The sequence below is a fragment of the Gopherus evgoodei genome, chromosome 10 (assembly GCF_007399415.2).
Source record: "Gopherus evgoodei ecotype Sinaloan lineage chromosome 10, rGopEvg1_v1.p, whole genome shotgun sequence".
NCBI lineage: Eukaryota > Metazoa > Chordata > Testudines > Testudinidae > Gopherus > Gopherus evgoodei.
This window is the reverse complement of record NC_044331.1, coordinates 535,113-560,521: the sequence shown is the minus strand read 5'-3', so window position 1 is coordinate 560,521 and position 25,409 is coordinate 535,113. Positions and strand designations below refer to the sequence as shown.

The window sequence follows — 25,409 nt, the reverse complement described above, 5'->3', positions numbered from 1 at the left end:
GATGAGCTTGGAAGCTTAAATTCGTAACTCTCTGCTAGACAGTGAAAAAGAAAGACACTGAATTTACAGCTTCTTACAACAATCTGTAGCCTGCTAATCCCCCTTGTTTGTCCTGTGACTGCACAGGTATTAACAGGCCACGTCATCTTGAATGATCTCTTAGATTATGTGTTTAGCTACTAAACAATCTTTCACCTTGTATTTAGCTGTGACACTCTGGATACGTTTCCCACACCTAAAGAAGAGTTCTGTGTAACTCAGGCTTGTCTCTCTCACTGATTAAAAATATTACTTCAACCACCTTGTCTCTGTCAACCTTTTCCTATCCGTTCTTCTGAGCTGTCCTAGGTGGCTGGGAAAGAGAAGCTGTGCCGGTTATGCAATAGGTCCCAGAGCCAATTTGCCAGTATAAGGCAGGCTAGCTCAAGGCATCCAGTATGGGGATACAGGTGAAGGGGCTGGAAAGAATAGCCTGTGTCCTTTTTTTTTTTTTCTTCTTCTGTAGCTTCTAGGCACTTTAGAAGTTCAAAGGCAGTATTATTCCCATAGAGAGAATTGACTTGGTGCAGGACATGCAGCAAGCTGGTAGCAGTCAAGAATAGAATCCAGGTCTCCTCAGTCTTAACCCTGTTCTCATTCACTGCCTGTTGAATGCTGCAACAGGTATGCTGAGCAGCTGGGGCATGCCTACAAATTCTGAATGGCAGGTACCCTTGATTGCTTATAGTCAAGGCCCTGGGCAGTTTGCAGCAGGCTGGGTCTAAATCCTATGGCAAGGTCCCTGCATTCTTTGACGTTTTTGTGCAGTGACACACAAAATAAATGTCTAGAAGGTACATTTTTATTTAATTCAGTATGAAGGCAACCAACCTGATCAAGTCACTTGCCCCAGAATTATTTATTTTAGTGTTAAATTCAGTTTCTTTCTCATTGTCTCCATGCTTTTCTGCTCTGCCAGGGCCAACAAGCTGCACTGTGGAAATTGTGAGGAGGAAGCTGAAGATTTTAGCAGCTGCATAGGAAGCTGTTGAGGCTTTTGGCTCCTGGGGGAGGCACTTTAGAAAGTGAGACAAGCCCTTTGATTGAGTGTTTCTGCAGTGAAGTGTTTTAAATACCAGCATTGTTATCTATCTTCTTTAGATTTCAGTTACCAATCAATAGAGATGAGTGAGGCAGTTCAGACAACAGCTTAGAAACATAACAGGAAAAATAAAATTAACGGCTTGTCTACACGGGAGGGCTTTATAGTGGATGAAATCAAGTTAATATGTTTGAAAACACTTGAATACATGCAACGCCATCCCATCACTGTTCACTAATTACACATTATCACAAACTCTCTTGCAAAGTGGACGTTTGCTTTGAATCATATTAGTTCTTCTTCAAGTGATTGCTCATATCCATTCCAGTTAGGTGTGCGCGCGCCGCGTGCACGTTCGTCGGAAGACTTTTTACCCTAGCAACACTCGGTGGGTCAGCTGGGCACCCCCTGGAGTGGCGCTGCTGTGGCACCGGATATGTGCCCCAGCCAAGCCAGTCACCCGTCAGTTCCTTCTTACCGCCCATGTCCGTCGTTGGAACAGTGGAGTGCGGCTTAGCTGACCTCCACTCCCCCTAGCTACTCGTAGTTTCTCGTTCGTTATCGTGTATATAGTTATAATTCTTTTATAGATGTAGATATATATAGAGAGAGAGTTATATGTTTCTTCCTTGATAGTATAGTTAGTTTAGTAATAATTAGCGGGGTTCGGGGAGTAGCCCCTACCCCGCACCCGGTGCTGGAGCCCATGCCCGGCTCACCGGGTTTCAAACTGCTCAGCCTGCCACAGGCCGATGCTGACAGGAGATCCGCACAACTCCTGTTTGAAGTGCCTCAGGGAATCGCACTTGACAGCTAAGTGCCCCTTTTGCAAGGCTTTCAAGCCACGAACAAAAATGCGGGACATCAGGCTTAAACAGCTCCTCATGGAGGCGGCTCTCACCCCTCCAGCTTCGGCAGCGAGCGCTGGTCAGTCGGTGAGCAGAAGCGCCTCCACGGCACCGGACCGCACCGCTACACCCAAAGACCCTCGGCACCAGACGTCGCCGGCACCGAAGTCGGCGCCATGACGCTCTCTCTCCCTGAGGTTGAGAAAGGCCAAGACTCCTGCTGCTTCGGCACTGCCCGCACCACAGCCAGAGAGTATGCCTAGGTCGGATCGCCCTCCGCTGACACCCGCCGCAGCACTGACTAAATCAGCACCGTCGATTCTGGTCCCACAGGGGCCGTCGAGTTGGCGCCTGTTAGCTCCCCGGCACGTGCCGTGGTAGAGCTCACTATGCCATCCATGCCAGAGGCATTCTCAGCAGCGAAGGACCTGATCGCCTTGACAGACTCGGCACTGCCTCTACCTCCGGCACCGCCGGTGAGGGTAATCCAATCCATAGGCAAGCCGACCTTGATTAGACCACCCTCTGTTGGTGCAGTGGACCGGCACTGCTCATGATCGCGGTCCCGCAGATGCTCCAGGTCCAGACGGCGCTCCCGCTCTCGACACCGCTCGCAGTCCCGGCACCGTTCTACTACGCAGCACTGGTCAGACTCATGGCACCGATTGGATTCCCGTTCACCAGCTCTTTACCCGTGGCACCGCTCCAGTTCTCGGCACCGCTCCAGGCACTGTGCTTCCCGAAGCCATTCATGACACCGGGATTCGAGATCTCGGTCTACCTCTTAGCACCAATCTGGTCGCAGGTCCCAGTTTCGATCCCGGTACCGATGTGTGTCCCAGCACCGGTCCCCGATACATAGGCGAGCGAGGTCCGTTGGAACATCTGCACAAGGCTTCTCCGCTCCTCCATGACCATCCAGACATACATCGGTGTCGTCCCACGCGGACAGCTACTATGACCAAGACCGCGATGCGGATGTGCCTACTGGAGTTTTTCAAGAAGCCCGGTCTCAGGACCCAGGACCTCACCAGTGGTCCTTTTGGACACCTTGGGTGTACCACCAGGCCCAAGGTGCTCCGCTAGTTCCGGCCTGCTCCGCTTCTTCAGAGCACCGAGCACCAGAGGCCACAGTTAGCCGTCCTCCTCCACTTGGGACGGAGGAGCTGATAGTCCACCCCACCGGGTTCCCCGGTGCCGCTGGAGCAGGAACTGGCGCATGAGCAAAAGGCCATACAGGACCCACTCGTCCCTGGCATTTCATCTTCTTCCTCTCCAGATGAGGCAGTGGCAGGGACTTCCTCTTCGGGGCTGCCTCCAGTAGACCTAAGAGCCCATCAGGACCTCCTCAGGAGGATAGCGCTCAATATGAACCTCCAGGTGGAGGAAGTCCCAGAGGTCAAGGAACCTGTAGTGAGCATCCTGTTGGCAGATACCCCCACTAGAGTGGCTTTGCCTTTCATAAGGACCTTCCAAGCCAATGCCGACACCTTATGGCAGTCCCCAGCCTCCATTCCCCCTATGGCAAAGGGAGTCGAGCGAAAATACGTGATACCTTCTCGGGGGTATGAGTATCTATATGTCCACCCTCCTCGCTAGTTGTCCAATTGGTCAATGAGAGGGAGCACCATGGTCAACAGGTGCCAGCCCCAAAGTCAAAGGAGGCTAGACGGATGGACCTACTCGGCTGCAAGGTGTATTTGGCAGGCACCCTACAGCTCCGGGTGGCAAATCAGCAGGCTCTACTGAGCCATTATAGCTACAACACCTGGGCGGAGGTGGGTAGATTTACAAAACTACTCCTGTTGGACTCCCACCATGAATTTGCTGCATTCCTAGAGGAAGGGAAAAAGGTAGCCAAAACCTCCCTCCAGGCTTCTCTAGATGCGGACGACTTGGCAGCCTGAACTCTGGCCTCCGGTATCACCATGAGATGCATCTCATGGCTACAGGTTTCCAACCTCCCGTCTGAGTTACAATATACCATCCAGGACTTACCCTTTGATGGTAAGGGTCTGTTCTCAGAGAAGACTGACCCCAGGCTACAAAGCTTGAAGGACAACAGGGTCATCATGCATTCTTTGGGCATGCATACACCTGTGACCCAATGCAGACCTTTCCGTCTCCAGACTTATCGCCCGTACTTTGTGCCCAGACACAGGCAAGGCTTTAGCAGACAGCGCGGGCGGGGTGGCCGTAGACGCCAGTCCAGACCCCAAGGCGGCCAAAACCACGGCCCCTCAAAACCACCAGCGGGACCTAAGTCTGCCTTTTGAAGGTACGCCCGAGGACAGCATACCAGTTTCAGGACAGGATCCTTTTCTTCTCTTCTCCAGCCGCCTCTCCTACTTCCTCCCGGCGTGATCCCAATTGACATCAGACCTCTGGGTCCTACGCACGGTGAAACAAGGATACCACCTCCAATTTGTTTCAACTCCGCCTTCCCACCCTCCAACCCAGTCCCTCTTCAGGGACCCCTCTCACTAGCAATTCCTCCTACAAGAGGTGCAGACGCTCCTCGCCATAGGAGCAATAGAGGAGCAATAGACGAAAAGGGCAAAGGGTTTTACTCCCGTTACTTTCTGATCCCCAAGTTGAAAGGAGGCCCAGGCCTATCCTAGATCTGCGAGGCCTCAGCAAGTTCATGATAAAGTTGAAGTTCCGCATGGTCTCCCTGGGGACCATTATCCCGTCCCTGGATCCTGGAGACTGGTATGCTGCCCTCGATATGAAGGATGTGTACTTTCACATCGTCATATTTCCTCCACACAGGAGGTATCTTCGCTTTGTAGCCAACCACCAGCACTTCCAATTCATGGTCCTCCCCTTTGGCCTCTCCACAGCCCCAAGGGTGTTTACAAAGTGTATGGCCATAGTCGCCGCACACCTCTGCCGACGTCGGATACACATATTCCCGTATCTGGACAACTGGCTCATCAGAGGGACCTCCGAGTCACAGGTCAGGCAGCACGTAGGCATTATCAGGGACCTATTCACACATTTAGGCCTGATGCTCAATACGGAGAAATCCACCCTGGTCCCCACACAAAGGCTAGACTTCATAGGAGCTACCCTGGACTCCAATTTAGCCAAGGCCTACCTACCCCAGCCACGATTCCAGGCAATGGCGATGATCATTCAAGGTCTGCAGAACTTCCCGACGACCTCGGCTCGCACCTGTCTCAGTCTCCTAGGTCACATGGCTGCATGTACTTATGTGACCAAATATGCCAGGCTCCGCCTCCGACCCCTCCAAACGTGGCTCAATTCGGTCTACCATCCGGGCAGGGACCCAATAGACGCAATAGTTACCATTCCCCCGAACACCCTACGCTTCCTCGACTGGTGGCTAACCCCCTCCCTGGTATGTGCAGGGTTACCGTTCCATCCGCCACAACCCTCACTGTCCCTGACAATGGACGCCTCATCTCTCTGATGGGGGGCTCACCTCGGACATCTTTGTACCCAGGGCCTTTGGTCATCGCAGGAGCTGGCACTTCACATAAATGTCCGAGAGCTGAGGGCGGTCCGCCTGGCATGCCAGACATTCCAGCAGCATCTACACGGCTGTTGTGTCCCAGTGTTTACAGACAACACAATGGCCATGTATTATATCAACAAACAGGGAGGGACTCGATCTTCCCCCCGCATGTCAGGAGACCATCCAACTCTGGGACTTCTGCATAGCCCACTCGATAGACCTGGTAGCATCCTTTCTCCCAGGGGTTTGGAACACTCTGGCGGATCAGCTGAGCAGATCCTTCCTCTGTCACGAATGGTCGATAAGACAAGATGTTATTCATTCGATCTTCCAGAAGTGGGGCTTTCCCCACATAGACCTGTTCGCCTCTCGCACGAACAGGAAATGCCAAGTGTTCTGCTCCTTCCAGGGTCTTTCACCAGGATCGATCTCGGACGCATTCCTCATGTCGTGGAAGCACCGGCTGCTTTATGCCTTCCCAACGTTCCCGCTGGTTCACAAGGTCCTGATAAAACTCCGCAGGGACAGAGCGCATCTAATCATGATCACACCAGTGTGGCCCAGACAGCACTGGTACACCACACTGCTCAATCTGTCCATAGCCAGATTAATTACCCTGCCACTCCACCCGGACCTCATAACGCAGGACCACGGTAATTTTCACCACCCGGACCTGCAGGCCCTTCACCGGACGGCGTGGCTCCTGCGTGGCTAAACAGATCGGAGTTACACTGCTCCGCTCCTGTACAACATATACTCCTGAGTAGCAGATACGTTGACCGAGTGGAAGGCTATCTGGCCAAGTGGAAACGTTTCTCCTGCTGGTGTGAAACGCAGAATGCTACTCCCTCTGAGGTCTCGATCCCCACTATCTTGGACTACCTCTGGTCTCTTAAGCAGCAGGGCTGGCGATATCTTCTTTGAGGGTGCACTTGGCGGCCATCTCCACATTCCATCCAGGAGAGAGTGGCCACTCTGTGTTTTCCCACCCTTTAGTTACTAGATTTCTCAAGGGCCTGGAGCGCCTCTGCCCCCAAGTACACCACCCTGCCCCTACCTGGGACCTCAACCTAGTCCTAAACAGGCTTATGCTTCCGCCATTCGAGCCGTTGGCAACTTGCTCACTGCTATACCTGTCCTGGAAGACAGTTTTTCTAGTAGCCATTACATCGGCCAGACGGGTCTCCGATCTTCGAGCATTTATGGTGGACCCACCATATACTGTCTTTCACAAGGACAAGGTACAGTTGCGACCACATCCGGCGTTCCTCCCTAAAGTGATGTCGGCCATCCATACCAATCAGGACATCTTCCTTCCGGTCTTCTTCCCGAAGCCTCACTCATCTCGACGGGAACAGCAGTTACACTCCTTAGATGTCCATAGGGCACTCGCTTTTTATATCGATCGGACGAAGCGCTTCCGAAAATTCCCCCAACTCTTCATTGCAGTGGCTGATCGGATGAAAGGCCTACCTGTCTCCTCCCAGAGGATCTCCTCTTGGGTGACGGCATGCATACGCACGTGCTATGACCTGGCTCATGTTCCCTCGGGCCATCTCATTGCACATTCTACCAGAGCTCAGGCTTCATCAGGCACCTTCCTGGCCCATGTTCCAATCCAGGAGATATGTTGCGCAGCTACCTGGTCCTCGGTCCACACCTTTGCTTCGCACTATGCTCTGGTCCAACAGTCTAGAGATGATGCAGCCTTTGGCTCAGCGGTTTTGCACTCTGCCACATCTCACTCTGACCCCTCCGCCTAGGTAAGGCTTGGGAATCACCTAACTGGAATGGTTATGAGCAATCACTCGAAGAAGAAAAGATGGTTACTCACCTTTGTAACTGTTGTTCTTCGAGATGTGTTGCTCATATCCATTCCAAACCCACCCTCCTTCCCCTCTGTCGGAGTAGCCGGCAAGAAGGAACTGAAGGGTGACTGGGTCGGCTGGGGTATATATCCGGTGCCATAGCGGCGCCACTCCAGGGGGCTCCCAGCTGACCCACCAAGTGTTGCTAGGGTAAAAATTCTTCCAATGAACGTGCATGCGGCGCGCGCACACCTAACTGGAATGGATATGAGCAACACATCTGAAGAACAACAGTTACAAAGGTGAGTAACTGTCTTTTCAGCTATTGTTTGTGTGGATGCAGTTGTTGCACACTACTTTTTACATGCTTCCAGTGGCTATACAGGTTATCCATTACTGACCTATCAGTTTACCTTTGTGCCCTCCCTGCTCTGATGTCAAGTTTCCAGGACTATACTGCCTCCTTTCAGAAGCTGATACAGAACCAGATTTTGCCCATTTGCTCTTGGACCCCAGTATATCATTTTTTTGCAGTGTGACCACCATAGCACTCCAGAAGCCCCACAACATGCCCTCATACAGCCGCTTGGAGCTGGGCTAAGACCTTGGATCTCATTGCCATCTGAGGAGAAGTGGCAGTTCAGGAAGCTCTTGTGGCTAGGATAAAGACCTTTTTGTGTACATTGTAAAGTTGATGTCTGCAAGGGGTCATGAACAGGATGCCAAGCAGTGCCAGATAAAGAGCAAGTAGCTCAGGAGAAAGTACATTACAGCATGGGAAAAGAGAAGGCAATATGGCAAGGGATGTGACCTGTGCATTTTTTGATGAACTAGATAGGATTCTACACAATTCTAGTCCATCCTGTACAGACACCATTTGGGACCTACTGCCTGCACCTCACTCCACCGCCGATGAAGACTGACCAGACCCATCAGAGGATGAGCAGGAGGACACCAGAGAGGAGTTGTCTCCTGAGAGCCAGGTTCTTTTTGGGACTCAGGACCCTCATGACAGCTAGCTGCAGTCCCAACCTCCTGCAATGGGCTACGATTCCTGCCCTGCATAGGCTGAATCCAAGGCCCAGACAGAAACCCATTCGGGACTGAAAAGGCACATTCCCTGGAGGGAACTTCAGCATGTAATTCTGCGATCTAGTATTGTGCCACATTGCTGTCCGCAGCCATTGTAGGCAGATGTGAGCTAGGAGCCCTTCCGAGTATCCAGCCCCTGCCTCCCTTGGCTCATGCTGCCCATTGCCCCCTCACCCTCCAAAGTGTTTCCTAAATGGTGGCAGCTCCACCAGGCAATCAGCCTCTGTGACATGCTAACGCCATGACTATTGACCATTTTCAGGCCCACGGCATGGAGGCCACTTGCCCATCTGCCTCTTCCTTTCCTCTTCCCTTATCTACCTTAAGTACTGAATCCATCCCCCTCCTTCTGCTCTCAACGTGGCCACTAGATTGGTGAAGCATAGTCTCTATACTGCCTTCCCTCCCTCAACAGATTTGAATAATGAAAGCATTCATTTCTGTAGAAATCAAGTTTACTGAGACAGTTTTTACGGTAAAAGGAGTTTGGTGAGTGCTCGTAGTTTACATGAGGTATAAATAAGAACATATGAAAGGTTATATTGAGTCAGACCAATGGTCCATCTGGGCCATTAACCTGTCTCTAACAGTGGCCACTGCCAGATGCTTCACAGGAAATGAACAGAAAGGGCAATTCTGAGTTATCCATCCATTGTTATCCAGTCCCATCTTCTGGCAGTTGGAGATTTAGGGACACCCAGAGCATGGGGTTTCATCCCTGACAATTCTGGTTAATAGCCACCGATGAACCTGTTCTCCATGAACTTTTATAACTGGGTTCAAAAAAGCATTAGATACTTTTTGTCCTTCACAACATTCCCTGGCAATGAATTCCACAGGTTGACTGTCCATTGTGTGAAGAAATACTTCCTTTTGTTTGTGTAATCTGCTGCCTACTAACTTAGTTGGGTGACCCCTAGTTCTTGTTATGTGAAGGGGTAAATAAATAACACTTCCTTATTCACTTTCTCCAGACCAGTCATGATTTTATAGACCTCTCGCATATTCCTCTTTAGTTATCTCTTGTCTAAGATGAACACTCCTGGTATTTTTAATCTCTCCTTATATGGATGCTGTTCCATACCACTAATAATAATTTGTTGCCCTTCTTTGTACTAATATCTTTTTAGAGATAAGGCTACCAGAAGTGCACATAGCATTCAAAGTGGGAGCGTACCATGGATTTATATAGTAGCACTAATATTTTCAGTTTTATTATCTATCCATTTTCCTAATGGCTCCTAACATTCTGTTCACTTTTTTGACTGTTGCTCTACACTGAGTGGATGTTTTAAGGGAACTATCCACAATAATGACTCCAAGATCTTTCTTAAGTGGTAACAACTAATTTAGATCCCATCATTTTGTATGTATAGTTAGGATTATGTTTTCAAATGTGCATTACTTTGCATTTATTAATGCATATTATTGTTGAATTTCATCTGCCACTTTCATGCCTGGTCATCAGATTTAGTGAGACCGCTTTGCAACTCTTCACAATCTGCTTTGGACTTAACTATCTCAAGTAATTTGCTATCACCTGCAAGTTTTGCAACCTCACTGTTTACCCCTTTTTCCAGATCATCTATGAATATGTTGAACAGCATTGGTCCCAGTACAGATCCTTGGGGTACCCTCTCTCCATTGTGAAAACTGACCTTCTATTGCTACCCTTTATTTCCTATCTTACTGATCCATGAGAGGACCTTCCCCCTCATCCCATGACTTCTTAGTTTGCTAAAGAGCCCTTGATGTGGTACCTTGTTAAAGGCTTTCTGAAAGTCCAAGTACACTAGATCTAATGGATCACCCTTGCCCACATTCTTGTTGACTCCGTCAGAGAATTCTAATAGATGGCTGAGGCATGATTTCCTGTTACAAAAGCCTTGTTGACACTTTCCCAATTGTATTGTATTTATTTATATGTCTGATAATTCTATTCTTTACTGTAGCTTCAACCAGTTTGCCTGGTACTGAATTTAGCTTACCAGCCTGTAATTGCCAGGATAGCCTCTGGAGCTTTTTAAAAAAATAGCTGTTACAATAGTTGTCTTGTACAGAGGCTGATTTAAGTGATGTGTTGTATACCATAGTTCTGCAATTGTCTTTCCAGGCATGCCAACTGCTCCCTGCTGAGGCACAAATGCCCTGCTGTATGCATTCTAACTGATTATCATTGTATGGCTCTATTTATTGTTCTGTCTTCTGTGGAGATATAGCAGAACTTGAGACTGAGAAATTGTTCAATATAGTTTTGCATGTTGTAGGGAATGGATGCTTGCCCATGCCCCAGGTATAGCTTTCAAGTTCCTTCCACTCCTGCAGCATTTCTAGGGGAACCATCCTAGTGAATAACTTTGCAGCATATCTCAATGGTCTGTTCTTTACTATTTTTAATATGAGCATTCTCTGCCTCCTAGTTAGGCATTCTCTGCCTCCGTCCCAGTGTAACATCCTAGAGAATCAGGACAGCCTAATGGAGGTGTAGGGAGGATTACTAGCCAGCTCACGCCTGAAGCCTCCCATAACCCCCCTTTTAACCTTACCAACATCACAGAAGTGCCTCCAGCACACAAACAAAACAGAAAAACCAAAGTGGGAACATAATTCTAAAAAGATAACCCTCCCTAGCCTGAAGTTTTTCCCACGGCTAGTCATCGCAGGCCTGCAGAACGTCCTCTCCCACCAATCCATGCTGGTTTCCCAGGCCCATCGGCTGTGCTGAGAACCATGTAACTCATTCAGGAACTGGAGAGGACTAGTTCACACAGGTCGGCAGCGTCCTCTTCCTCCTCCAGTGTGTTCTCCTGCTGCTGCCATAGAATATTCTCCTGTTTGTGGGGTGATTTGCAAAATGAAATGCCAATTTCATCTGACTTTAGTGCTATAATGCAACCCGGACAGGTTCTAAATATTCTCAGTTGTCACCATAGCAGAATGGAGCATTGTTGAGTTCATGCTGACTGACAGCAATTTGAAAATCGCACAAGACAGGAAAGGAAGGATGGGGTGGAGAATGCAGAAATGTAGAATTAACAAAAAAAAATAGAACCTATCTGGCTTCCCACAATTCACAGCAAAAACAATCCCTGGATGCATGCTACCCGGCAGCAAAACAAGACCTCTCCACAATACTACACCCTGAGTTTGCAGCAGACTGCTGCAGTGTGTTCACACAGTGTGAATTGAAAATGGAACAAGTGTTCCATGCGCAGCCTGTTGGTGCGACTTGCATACTGTGAATTACCTGACTCACATCAAACATCTTTGGATCAAACCCGAGACACACCCTAAGATTCTGGAGCGCAATTCTGGGCCAGTGGTAGCTTCTGCTCATTCTGTGGCTGCTGAATTGCAGAGTACATGGTGCCCTGTTTGTAGTGCTTTCCTCCAAGACTCATTGCTGCTCTGTGAAGTTGAATTGGCTTTATTTCTTTTAAAAGTCTCCTTGCTGGGGACTGGGAATAGGATATGGATCTTTTCACCTCTACATTACTGATGTGATGGAGTGCAATCCACTAGTGAGTGAAAGTCATCAGTGGTAACTCATTTTGTGACGTGAGCTGATTGGCCTCAGGCCAGTTCCACGTAGCTGGCTGTTGAGTAGGGTATGGAGACTGAATTTCACTGTCACCTCTAGAGCTGATTTACAGGGTCAAGGCTGAGAAACACTGTCCAATTTGAGTGCATGTGGATGGGAATCTTGTCCTGCTTCTACCTGTGCTGCATCTACCCAGGAATAAACAGAGCATTTCAGTCTCGGGACCATCCAGACAGTAAGAGAAATGCAGAAATGTCCGTGAGCCCTTGGATAAAATTAATTGTGGGGGCAAGTCCGAGGTGTTTCCGTAAATCTACCCAGCAGCATGGTGTGGACACGAGGATGAGATGGTGTTTACGCCAGCTGAATTAGAGCATTTGTGGAAGGGCAAGGTTGTGTGTAGCTCTTATGGCTCTGATAAAAAGGAATCATAAAAGAGACACTCTGAGAAATGAAAACCTTTTAAATTCCCACGCAGTGGTGGAAGTCTTACCAGCTGGGCTCTGTTCCCCAAGCTATGGATCCAGTCAGCTTCTTTCTCTCTTCAATTTGTGCTGGCCTGTTCCTTCCCACATGCTCTGAGGAGCTACCTGCAATATTCCCTGTGCCTCACTGTGCAGACTTCTCTGGTAGATTATGGAAATAAAAAAAACTGTACCATGAAAGCTGAGCCTTTTTGTGCACCATCTGTTTTCATTCCCCCCACTCTCCATGTAACTTATGAGACAGCTTAGCCTTCTCTGTGGCCAGGAACCTGGCCTGGTTCATGCCCAAAGGGATCTTTGTGGAGCCCAGCTGTGCTTGAGGGGCTATGCCTGGCCTGTATCTGGGAATGCCTCGTGGGTCGAGGTCTGGGGGCACCTGCTTATTCTGTTCAGTTGTACATTTGACGTTCCTTTTTAATTCATAAAGCTCTCTGCTTAGCACAGATTCTGGATGGGACACACTGAGGCTACAGTTCCTTTACTCTGAATCTTTTGCTCCTGTGAGGGGAGAACAGTCTTAGGCACTTCATTTCTCCCGAATGAATTCCGAGGGGCTTGGCCTATATTGTGCTGCTGCGTTCTGTTCTGTGGCTTTGTGCTTTACTGACTCTGAGAATGTCCTGGTCACTTGTGCAGAAGAGACCTATCTCTTCCCCCAGCTATCTCTAGTAGGACCAGTCCATGCACAACTCAGAGAGCAGAGAGTTTCTCTAGGCAAAATGAGGTAGGAGGGAAGGGAGTGCCTCCTGTGTATAAGAATGGGGCTGTAGAAGTGTGAGAGCATTGCAGGGGATCAGGAAGGGAGACTGTTAGTGGGCATAAGTGCAAGGGAGGCAGAGAGCAGGTGTAAAGAGGGGTCTGGAGGACTCTGTCAGGTGCTGCAGATGTAAGGAGTGTCAGGAGACGTGTCAAGTGGGAGCGGGTGTCTGGGGTTCAGGCAGACGGATAAGTGTGAGGGGTCTGTCAGGCAGGGATAGCTGTAAGCATGCAAAGTCTAAGGCTCCTTAGAAGCAGACTATTAACTGAGATGATCTGTTTTTATTTCCTCAGAGCTCTTGTCTATGCCAGCCGTAAAACGATTTTCTGTGTCGTTTGCAAAGTATCCGACTAATGGTACGTTTGCTTTCTTGATTTGACGTTTTTCTCATGCTTCTAACCTCATCCTCACGTTCTGTTCTTTCTGCACATCGTTCTGTGTTCCCCTCCCTTCAGCCTTCTCATGTTCCTCTGTGCGTTCGTGTATCTAGTGTCCAACTGTTCCACCGTTTTCCCTGTTGTCTCATTGTGACTAACCTGCTCACTTTGTGTTACCGTCTGTGAGGGGCCCAGGCCTGGGCAGGCTGTTAGAAGCTTGGCAGCCTGTTTATCCCAGAGGTGTTTGCACCTCGACTGACCAACCGAATGTGAGCAAACGAGAACTGGATCCTTTAGCAGCCTCAAGTTCTGTGCTGGCATCAGCATCTTCCCCATGCTCACTCTCTCCATCTCACTGATGGTGTGGGATGCATAATCGTGCAAACCCTGCAGCACAATCTGCCTTGACAGTCTGCATCCTGAGAGCAGCAGTGACTGGCTCCTTAGTCCGCTGTGTATGGGGGCGGAGGAAGAGCAAGGGCAGCTCTGGGGTTAGATGGTGTTAAGTGAGGCAAAGTCTGCCTCCATCTGGTGGCTATGGAAAATGCAATCTATGTAGGTGAGAGTAAGAGGATAAAACAGCAGGGATTCCTAGCATTTCCTCTAGCCAAGCTGCCCCTCAGCACAGTGGCCTTGGTAGCTCTGGTTCTCTCCTGGTCTCCCACTTGCACTGTCGCTTATAATGCTGGTCCCTCTCATGTCCACCCCTCACCTCTTTTCACCCCCCACCCAACGTGATGGCATTAGGAGGGCTGGTCTCACCTTTTCACATGCACCCTACCCCAAGCATGATGTCGCTGGAGAATTCACTTTTTATCACATACAAACAAATATGGTCCCGAAGGAAGGTCGTGGAATGTTCACTGACATTCAGAGAGGCAGCGCTTTGCTCCTTTGCTGTGGGAAATCTTCCCCAATGAACCCATGAAATTCAGAGACTGGACTCCATATTTGTTCCCCTCTTCTTAGCCAGGAGGGAAGGCAGCTGCAGTGCTATCTGCTTTGCTCTCCCCACCCTAACAGCAAGGAATAGGGGGAAAGTGGCCCTGCTCCTTGTGTGCTCCAACTCCCCTGCTCTGTGTAGTTTCTAACCTGACGCTGATTCTGTGCATCTTTAGATGTTTTGAAGACAATTGATGCTCCTGGTCTTACTGTCAAATGGTTCACAACTATTTTCTCTCTAAGCCTTAAACAGAAATGTTCAGAAAAAGTTTGTTTTACAGCTAACATTCCTCCCCATTCCTCATGGATAGGGAGTGGCTGGGACTAGAGCAGGTTATTAGGAGTTCTTCTCTCTTAGATGGGTTAGGCTGTCTCCTCTCAACCTGAATGCTGATGCTCAGTACGCACTCTGATCTGGAAGACGAGTCTAAGATCAGAAAAGAACCATCATAAAGCACAAAGCTATGGTCTGGCTAGTTTCTGAAGGGTGTGTCTGCACAGCCAAAGCTCTGCATGGGCTAGCCTGCATGTGCTGGCTGGATTTGCGCTGGCTCAGGTTACAAGAGCCAGGAAGACAGGGCAGCGTGGGCTTCAGCATGGATAGTTCAAGCCTGACACAGACCCTGAGTAATGCTCAGCTCACTAGTGCTCTCTGAACACTGCTCTGTTGTTATCCACACTAGTAGGATTCATGCTAGCTCAGCTAGCTTAGCCTGGGGACAGCTTCTGGTGCGTAGACATAACTGAGTCTCCACGCAGGTCAGACCATGGGAGAAATTGCCAGGTGGACTTGGTCTCATTCTGTGCAAAGGGAGCAGCTGCATGGCTCATTCCAGTATCTTTCTGAAAATAGTTTGGTAAGCATGTATGGCATGTGTCACTCTGATGAGCAGGCCAAGCTTTTCCTTTGTGGAGCAGCCTTCCATAGGCCACCCCCCCCCCCCTTTGTAACAGCAACCTGATGCCCATAGAGCGATTATAGAGGGAAATAGGGCACCCACAGTGCACGTTGGGGGAAAAAAGTGCACAGAGCGTAGGGCTCTTTAATCCATCAGACAGAAACAACATGAGATCCAATGGCTGGGAGCTGGAGCCAGACAGATTTTTAGAAAACATTCTACAAATACATTAGAAGCAAGAGGAAGACCAAGGACAGAATAGGCCCATTATTCAATGAGGGGGGAAAGACAGTAACAGAAAATGTGGAAATGGTTTAGGAAATGTGGAGGTGCTTAATGACTTCTTTGTTTTGGTTTTCATCAAGAAGGTTGGTGGCAATGGAATGTCTAAAATAGCGAATGCCAGTGAAAATAAGGTAGGATCAGAGTCTAAAATAGGGAAAGGACAAGTCAAAAATTACTTAGACAAGTTAGATGTCTTCAAATCACCAGAGCCTGATGAAATGCATCCTAGAATACTCAAGGAGCTGATTGAGGAGATATCTGAGCCATTAGCAATTATCTTTGAAAAGTCAGGGAAGATGGGAGAGATTCCAGAAAACTGGAAAAGGGCAAATAAAGTGCCCATCTATAAAAAGGGAAATAAAAACAACCCAGGGAATTATTGACCAGTCAGCTTAATTTCTACACCTGGAAAGATAATGGAGCAAATAATTTAGCAATCAATTTGCAAACACCTAGAATATAATAAGGTGATAAATAACAGTCAGCATGGATTTGTCAAGAACAAATAGTATCAAACCAACTTGATAGCTTTCTTTGACAGGGTAACAAGCCTTCTGGATGGGGGGAAACAGTACATGTGGTATATCTTGACTTTAGTAAGGCTTTTGATACTGTCTCGCATGACCTTCTGATAAACAAACTAGGAAAATACAATCTAGATGGAGCTACTATAAGGTGGGTGCATAACTGGTTGGAAAATCATTCCCAGAGAGTAGTTATCAGTGGTTCACAGTCATGCTGGAAGGGCATAACAAGTGGGGTCCTGCAGGGATTGGTTCTGAGTCCGGTTCTGTGCACAGAATCATAGAATATCAGGGTTGGAAGGGACCTCAGGAGGTCATCTAGTCCAACCCCCTGCTCAAAGTAGGACCAATCCCCAACTAAATCATCCCAGCCAGGGCTTTGTCAAGCCTGACCTTAAAAACCTCTAAGGAAGGAGATTCCACCACCTCCCTTGGTAACCCATTCCAGTGCTTCACCACCCTCCTAGTGAAAAAGTTTTTCTAATATATCCAACCTAAACCTTCCCCACTGCAACTCGAGACCATTACTCCTTGTTCAGTTGTCTGGTACCACTGAGAACAGTCTAGATTCATCCTCTTTGGAACCCCCTTTCAGGTAGTTGAAAGCAGCTATCAAATCTCCCCTCATTCTTCTCTTCTGCAGACTAAGCAATCCCAGTTACCTCAGCCTCTCCTCATAAATCACGTGCTCCAGCCCCTTAATCATTTTTGGTGCCCTCTGCTTTCCAATTTTTCCACATCCTTCTTGTAGTGTGGGGCCCAAAACTGGGCACAGTACTCCAGATGTGGCCTCAGCAATGCCGAATAGAGGGGAATGATCACATCCCTCGATCTGCTGGCAATGCTTCTACTTATACAGCCCAAAATGCTATTAGCCCTCTTGGCAACAAGGGCACACTGTTGGCTTATATCCAGCTTCTCATCCACTGTAACCTCTAGGTCCTTTTCTGCAGAACTTGCTTCCTAGCCACTCGGTCCCTATTCTGTAGAAGTGCATGGGATTCTTCCATCCTAAGTGCAGGACTCTGCACTTGTTGAACCTTTTGTTCAATATCTTTATTAATGATTTAGATAATGGCATAGAGAGTACACTTACAAAGTTTGTGGATGACACCAAGCTGGGAGGGGTTGCAAGTGCCTTGAAGGATAGGATTAAAATTCAGAATTATCTGGACAAACTGGAGAATGGGTTTGAAGTAAATAGGATGCAATTCAGTAAGGACAGGGGGGTTGGACTAGATGACCTCCTGAGGTCCCTTCCAGCCTGATATTCTATTCTATGACTAATGCCAAGTACTCCACTTATGAAGGAACAATCAATTGCACACATACAGAATGGGAAATGACTGCCTAGGAAGGAGTACTGTGGAAAGGGATCTGGGGATTATATGAGTCAACAGTATAACGCTGTTGCAAAAAAAGCAAACATCATTCTGGGATGTATTGGCAGGAGTGTTGTAAGCAAGACACAAGAAGTAATTCTTCTGCTCTACTCTGTGCTAATTGGGCTTTAACTAGAGTGTCGAGTTCTGGGCGCCACATTTCAGGAAAGATATGGACAAATTGGAGAAAGTCCAGAGAAGAGCAACAAAAATGATCAAAGGTCTAGAAAACATGACCTATGAGGGAAGATTGGAAAAAATTGGGTTTGTTTAATCTGGAGAAGAGAAGACTGAGAGGGGACATAACAGTTTTCAAGTACATAAAAGGTTGTTACAAGGAGGAAGGAGGAAAATTGTTCTTCTTAACCTCTGAGGATAGGACAAGAAGCAATGGGCTTAAATTTGCAGCAAGGGAGGGTTAGGTTGGACATTAGGAAAAACTTCCTGACTGCCAGAGTGGTTAAGCACTTGAATAAATTGCCTAGGGAGATGTCAGAGCAGGTTGAACAAACACCTGTCAGGGATGGTCTAGATAATATTTAGTCCTGGCTTGAGTGCAGGGGACTGGACTAGATGACCTCTCAAGGTCCCTTCCAGTTCTATCATTCTATGAAATGCAGACTAGAAATCAGGTGCACGTTTTAACAGTGAGGGTAATTAACCACTGGAACAACTTACCTAGGGACACGATGCATTCCCTATCTAAATCCAGACTGGATGTCTCATTCAAAAAGATCTGCTGTAGCTCAACCACAAGCGATGGGCTTGATGCAGGAACCACTGGGTGAAATTCTCTGCCCTGTGCCAGAGGCTGGACTGGATAATCATAATAGACCCTTCTGGCCTTAAAATCTGTGACTCCAGGAGTAACTGGGCTACAATATCATGAGTCCCACAGTGCGTAAAGGGAAGGAATTTAGTCGTCTTTCCACAGTGCCCTGAGGATAACAATACAATTATATGGAGTGGGGCGATATGTTTCCCAGTGTTTCTTGGCATTGTTGTCTTCTTGGGGGCTGTAAATAACTTGTGCCCCTCTGCATTTTCAGAACCTCCAGGTGATCTGTTCTCAGCTAATTTCTCAGCCTCTCTGCTGGCTATTTTCCAGCCTTGCTATGCTCTCCAAGCCCTACATTTTTCTTCCCCATACACAGTGCTCAGGATTTTGGCACCAAAGGCTGAATCTGTTTCTTGGTTCAGTTTGAGAAGGGCCAGGCTTGGGACTACCTTTCTTGTTTTGTAGCCCGGGCTGGATCTTAATTACACACAGGCTAAAAATGTATTCCTGGGGTTTGTTCATTTTAGAAAAACTAAAATCTTGGAAAGAAACAACCTAAATGTAAATGAGCTCTTCAGTGGAATTCTACCCTGGGGGCTGAAGGTGCAGCATATTGTGTGGTGAGGAGTGGGCTTTTCCTACTCTCCAGACCTGGGGCTGGGGGTTCAGCACATGGCTTTTTCCCCACCTGTCTCCGTTTTCTCATTTCTCAGCTACTCTCTCTCTCTTTCTCTCTCTCTCGCCTTCTGTGGTTCCCTTCTCTAGATGTGCTTGAACACTGCCGTGTTGTCCCGCTGCTGTGCCGTTTTCCCTCTGACTATGCCATGAGACAGAACATCTCCTTGGATGCCACTCTGGCCCACCACCTACATCAGTGTTCCTACCACCTGCGTCTCTTCAGGAGCTGGCTGATCTCAGGCCAGGATGACTTGGAGTGCCTCTACGGTACTGCACACTGCAGCTGCCTCAAGCCCACGCTTTTATAGCTTGAGAATGCAATGTATGCTGTGCTTTCTAAACCAGGGAAAGCATTTCCCTCTCTGCCTCTCTGAGAGCCTCGGGTTGGTGCTGCAGTGAGGCATGTGGGTGGTTGCATCAGGGCAGTTTTGAAGCCTGAGGAGGGTACTTTCCACTTAAGGCTAATAACTTTTCTGTGTAGCTGTAACTTTGTGGTCTTCATCCTTGGAAATTGCACAGTGCCTTCTTCCTCTACTCAGAGTGGGTACTTATGCTTCTTTTGTGGAGCGATGGTCAATGTGGATTGGGATGCTTTCATCTGTCTGAGACACTGCTCCAGCAGCTTGATGGACTGCTGACATAACACTCTCTCTACCCCATGCCTAATCCCCAGAGAAGTGTAATCCTCATGTCCCTTCAGTTTAATAAAGGAGTTTAGGGGATGACTGCTGTGTGGAGAAGGGTGAAGAATCAGGAGCTATAGTATAAGAATGACCGAGCAGCCTGAAACCCCTGAAATTAACCTGTTGCTTCTTCGAGTAGCGCACCTATAGGTGCTCAGTGTCAGGATGTGCATGGTCCTGTGCACTCTGGATTGGAGACTTTTTGTCAGCTGTGTCTGCGAGTTTGTGCCCGTGCCCTAGGCACCTTCATGCTCCAGATCGAGGGCATACAGGGAGGGGTGGACCTGCTGCCACTCTCAGTTCCTTCTCAGTCACTTGCAGTTTGAAACAGAGCATCACAGTGTCTGCTAGCTGGCCTCAAAGCTGGCTACTCCTCTTGTGAAAATTTTCTTTTTCTTAGTATTCTTTTCTTTATTTTTGTTTAGCACAGTTTGTTCTTTTTAATAGGTTCCCTTCCCTTCCTCTTTTTTGCCCAATTCAGGCCTTTGATCCATAGCCTTAAGTATGGGTTAAGCCCAGGCCCCTCGGCTTCAAACCCTGCCAGACCTGCCATAGATCTTTCTTCCACAACAATGGACATTTAAGCTGCCTTGGGAAGTCTCATGTCCCTTCCAAATGTCAGATCTGCTCAGGGTTTAAGAGTAGATCTACGAAATTGAGAGAATAGGTTCAGACTCCTGTTAATGGAGCATTTGCTGAGACCCACAGGATCTGAGTCATCCCTCTATATGTCAGACCCTCAGAGAGCTCTGGTGACAATCTCTTCTGTGACAGTAACCAAAGACTTGGGGGGCCCTTCAGAACCAGCTAAACCGTTGAAGAAGAGAAGGCCCCCATTCCCAGAATAGGAGAAAAGAAAGGGAAAGTCAACCTCCCAATCTGGGTCTCAAGAGATGATGTCCCATTATGGGTACTTCCGAGGCTCCCATCCCCTTTGGAACTGAGACCACAGCGCTGGCTAAGGTGACTATGCTGCATACCAAGAAACTGTCTATTAAATTACCTGAAGAGGTACTTACTTTACCACTGGACTCTGTGCCTCCGAGATGTAAGCATTCCAGAGCTAAGCCAAAACCATTGTTTGTACTGCCTCTAGCAACCAGACATAAAGGATGTGCCAATCGTACTTTGGTACCATCTCGGTACCACCAGATGTTCTGACTCCCAGTGTTTCCTACCTGAGGTTCCCAGCATCATCCAATCTTTTGACCCATGTGGACCTTTGGATCCTGGAGTACCCTGAATCACCTCTGCTGAGAGGTATTGAAAGACACTCTCCACTGGTGTACAGTCTCATCTGCTGGAGTCTACGTTTCCTTCGCTACTGTCTTCAGCCATGTCTCATCCTCCAGTGTCATCACAGCCTCCAGTCCTTCTTTGCGGGTACACAGGCACTTCTCTCTGCTACTGATTCGACACTGTCTGGTACCTTCATATCAACAGCTTCCAGTATTGATGCAATTACAGGCCCCTTTTTGGGCCCTGATACTGACTCGACCACCAGTACCGACACTATTTGCCTCTCCAATTGACGCAGAAGATGACACATCTGAATTTGAAGTGTCATAAAGGGTTCCTCTTTTCAACCTCCTTCACTCAGAGTACCGCCTGATGATGAAATTCCTATTCAGGCAATACCTCTGGCAAGGACAGCAGTGTGATCCTGTCCCTTACAGCCACCACAGTGGGCTTATTGGAGCACTGGAGCCCCTTATGGTGACCAGTTCTACAGGGTCCCATCTCGTAGGAGTGCAGCTGCCACTCTTGGGTACTTCTGCACAGCAGGATCTTACAGGGAAGCAAGAACAACCTATGGGAGAAGTATCAGAGGGGTAGCTGTGTTAGTCTGGATCTGTAAAAAGTGACAGAGTCCTGTGGCACCTTATAGACTAACAGACGTATTAGAGCATAAGCTTTCACATTTGACGAAGTGGGTATTCACCCACGAAAGCTTATGCTCCAATACTTCTGTTAGTCTATAAGGTGCCACAGGACTCTGTCGCTTTATATGGAAGAAGAAACTTTACCTTCCCACACATCCTTCTGCTCCCCTACAAGACTCATGCCTCCCTCGCCATCTTATGCTGTCAGTTTCAAGAATTTCAGAATCATATAGTGGAGACTCTACATATTCCATTGGAGGACATACAGGAACCTCAAATACTCCTTGATGGATATCCTTCACACATTTCCTCAGGGCAAAATTGCCTTTCCCACTAATAATGCTCCTCTGGCCCCCTGCATGTTCTGTGTGGCAAATCCCAGCTACTATACTACCTACATAAAAGCAGACAGACAAAAAGTGCTACCTTTTCCCAAAGGATCAGAATATTTCTTTTCCCATCCTACACTCACCTCCCTGGTTGTGGCGGCAGTCAACAAATGGAACAGACATTTGTTCCATTCTGCATCATCTGATAAAGAACCAAAAAAGACTGGACCTTCTGGGTATGAAAAAGGTATTCTTCAGCCACGCTCCAGTTCAGAGCAGCCAGTTACCAAGCCCTGATACCAAAACACAGTTTCATGATCTCTTCCCAGTTTTCATCCTTTTATTGTTCACTTGTTACAGGGCCAGAGGGAACAACTTCAAGTCCTTATAACAGCCTCACTAGAAGCCACTGACACAGCTGCTCATTCCCTGGCTACAGCAATAGTCATACACAGAGCTTCTTGGCTGCAGTCCTCTGCTCTGCTCTGGGAGCTACAAAATACTATCAAACCTTCCCTTTGAGGACCCATGATGTTCAGCGATGCCGTGGATGGCTCCATTCACTCTAAGGACTCTGGCCATGCTACAGTATCTGGTCATCTATACACCTATGGCAAAGAGAAAGTACAAGTGCCGGTGACTCAGTGGTCAAACTCAGTCCACTGCCAGCCCACAGGACCTGCTGAGCCCCCCCAGAAGAAGCTCAAGTCCTCTGAGAGGACAGTCCCCTGCTGTGATCTCCCAGTTGGCAACATCTTCAAAACAACCATTTTGACCTGGTGGTCTTGGGTCATGAATGCTCTCTTCTGCTCTGGATTTTACATTGCATGTATCCCCCCCCCTCCAACCCTAGGCTATGGGGACTGTCTCCCCCATTCCCTTCCTTTTTCCCTTTGTGAACAATTGGCTCCTGAAAGGTCAGTCATTCCTCGAAGCACAGACTGCAACCAGCAAAGCCCTATCTCTATTTCAGTCACGGGTCCTCCACTTCACTCTCACATGCACCCTATTAATAGACTTTGTGGGAGCTACTCTGCATTCTTCCACTGCCAGAGTATACTTGCCAGGGACAGATTCAGCACTTGTCTTGACAATACAACAGAGCCAGCAAAGCACAGCAAAAGCTTGTCTACAATGTCTGGGCCACACGGCAGCCTGTGCATTTGTGATACTTGGTGAGACTATGCTCCTGGTGTCTTCAGGCCTGGCTCAGAACCATTTACATCCGCAACAAACACCGTTTATCCAAGCCAGTGCTTGTACCCTGGAGGGACCGCTAGTCTCTAAATTGGTGGAAGGATCTGCAGAAAGTGTGCGCAGGGATTCAGTTCTTACAGCCCTCTCCACAAGAAGCATCACTACAGATGCCTCTCTGATAGGAGGGGGTGCACGCTTTCAAAATCCTCACAGCCAGGACAAGTGGTCCCCTCGAGGCAGTCCTCCATATTGATGTATTAGAACTCTGAGTGGCTGATGTTCACCAGCACTTCCTTCCATGCATCAGGGGGCCTGTCAATCAGCATGCTTCTCTGTGGACCAGCACTAGTGTATTATATTGATGGATAAGGAGGAGCAAGATCCTAGTCCTTATGCTCTGAATCCATGAAACTGTGAATCTGGTGCATATCAATGGTCTATCTTCCAGGACTACTGAACACAGTAGACATTTTAGCATTGAACACGAGTGGGAACTGAACAATCAGGTATTCCAAGAGATCTCTCTTACCTGGGGCCATCCACAAACAGAGATCCTTGCAGCTCTATCCAATGCAAAGTGCAGGCAGTTCTGCTTGACGGAAGGGCACAGTCACAACCCAATGGGAGATGCCCTAATTATTTGCTGGCCTCACGCAGTGCTGTTTGCTTAGCCTCCTGATTCCCCTACTACTCAAGGGTCTGAACAAATCAAAACAAGAAAAATTAGTAGTCATTTTCATAGCACTGCCAGAGCTGAGAGAGTTGTGGTTCTCAGAGCTTCTTTCAGTACCTCTGACTGCATCTCCACCTTCCCCTGACAGCGAATCTTCTCACCCAAGAGTTGGACTTTATCACCCCCTGAACGTCTCAGCTCTTCACCTCCAGGAGTGGCTACCAGGTGGCTCTCTGGAATGATTTTGCTCCCCAGAGGTACAAACAGTACTACTTCACTGCAAAAAACCTACAATGAGAAAAACTTATCTGCAGAAGTGGAAATGCTTCTAGAGTTGGTGCAGTCATCAGTCTGTATTTCCTCTTGACTCTTGTCTAACACGTGTTCTCAATTACCTCTTCAGTTTAAAAACTACAGGATTATCTGAGTTCAAATAGAGTTCACCTAGCTGCTGTTGCAGCCTTTCGCTCTCCCACTGAGGGACTTTCAATCTTCATCTACCCAACCATGATGAGGTTTCTGAAAGGCCTCTTCAACCTCTTCCCTCCAGTTAAAGAACGAACTCCACCATGGGACCTCAGCCTAGTCCTCAGTGCGCTGAGGAAATCCTCACTTGAACCTATAGTAAACTGTTCCCTCTTCCATCCTCTTAAAACCTCATTGCTTATAGCCATTACTTTGGCCAGGAGGCTAGGGGAGTGTGGAGCCTTGATGGCTGACCTGCTGTCCACTGTGTTCAGTTGTGCCAAGGTGATGCTATGTCCATATCCTCACTTCCTTCCTAAGATATCCTCAGAATTCCACATCAACCAATAGAGTCACCTACTGGTGATTTTATCCCAAGCATTTTACGCTGGGCATAAGAAAAGGTCTTGCCTTTTCCAAGATAGGACTGGGTCTTGGACAGGGCTACACTGAGACTTCTTCTCTCAATTGCAGAATGCATAAAAGGACGGATGATTTCCATTCAGACTGTCCAAATGGGTTGCGGGATGCATCTTAACCTGCAATGAAGGTTAAGCAGTTTGCTCCCCTTCAAGAGTTATGGCTCACTGCAGCAGGGATCAATCTTCCTCTGTTGCCCTGCTGAGAAACATACCTATCCCAGCAGAGCAGCCACCTGGTCTTTGATACACTTGTTCTCCCAGCACTATGCTCTCGTCACTGTTTCCATAGCTGATGTGGCTTTCGGTGACCCTGTTTTATGATCTTGACTGAATCCACCTCCTCAGCACCCTCCTCCATGTTGGCGGTGCTGCTCAGGAGTACCCTTGGGGACTCTACTTGAAGGAGAGGGTACTTACCTTGTACAGTAACTGGAGTGCTTCAAGATGTGTGTCCCTATTTGGTGCTCCGTTACCCATCTGCCTCAGTATCTCTTGGTGAACTTTTGCCATTGAAAAGGAACTAGAATGGAAGCAAATTTTCCCCTCTCTATATGCCCTCATACTAGAGCACGAAGGTGTCTAAGGCATAGGCGCGGACCCATCGACACAGCTGACAAAAAAAACCTCTGGTCCAGAGTGCACAGGTGTGCACGCATCCTGGCATAGAGCACCTGCAGAGAAACATACATCTCGAAGAACTCCAGTTACTGTACAAGGTAAGTTATCTCTCCTTTGGAAATGCATGGAAAGTGAAATGCTTGAGGGAGGTACTCTGCTTTCCAGAGAGGCCAGATTAACG

General features: G+C 48.1%; 1 protein-coding gene across 19 annotated transcripts in view; it reads left to right on the top strand.

Moving 5' to 3' along the window:
* The window catches only part of PPIP5K1 (diphosphoinositol pentakisphosphate kinase 1), a 232,677-nt gene that overhangs the window by 101,458 nt on the left and 105,810 nt on the right, over positions 1-25,409 (top strand). For 15 of the 19 annotated variants that reach the window (XR_004002272.1, XM_030577306.1, XM_030577304.1 and 12 more), the window contains 2 exons: positions 13,387-13,449; positions 19,046-19,225. The exons of 2 other annotated variants lie outside the window; for them this stretch is intronic. Coding sequence is in view for 16 of the 17 variants with exons in the window: in XM_030577306.1 (XP_030433166.1) it covers positions 13,387-13,449; positions 19,046-19,225 (243 nt within the window). In the remaining variant the exon portion in view is untranslated. The remainder of the gene's footprint in view (positions 1-13,386; positions 13,450-19,045; positions 19,226-25,409) is intronic. 2 more of the 19 variants (XM_030577293.1, XM_030577292.1) reach the window with 2 other exon arrangements.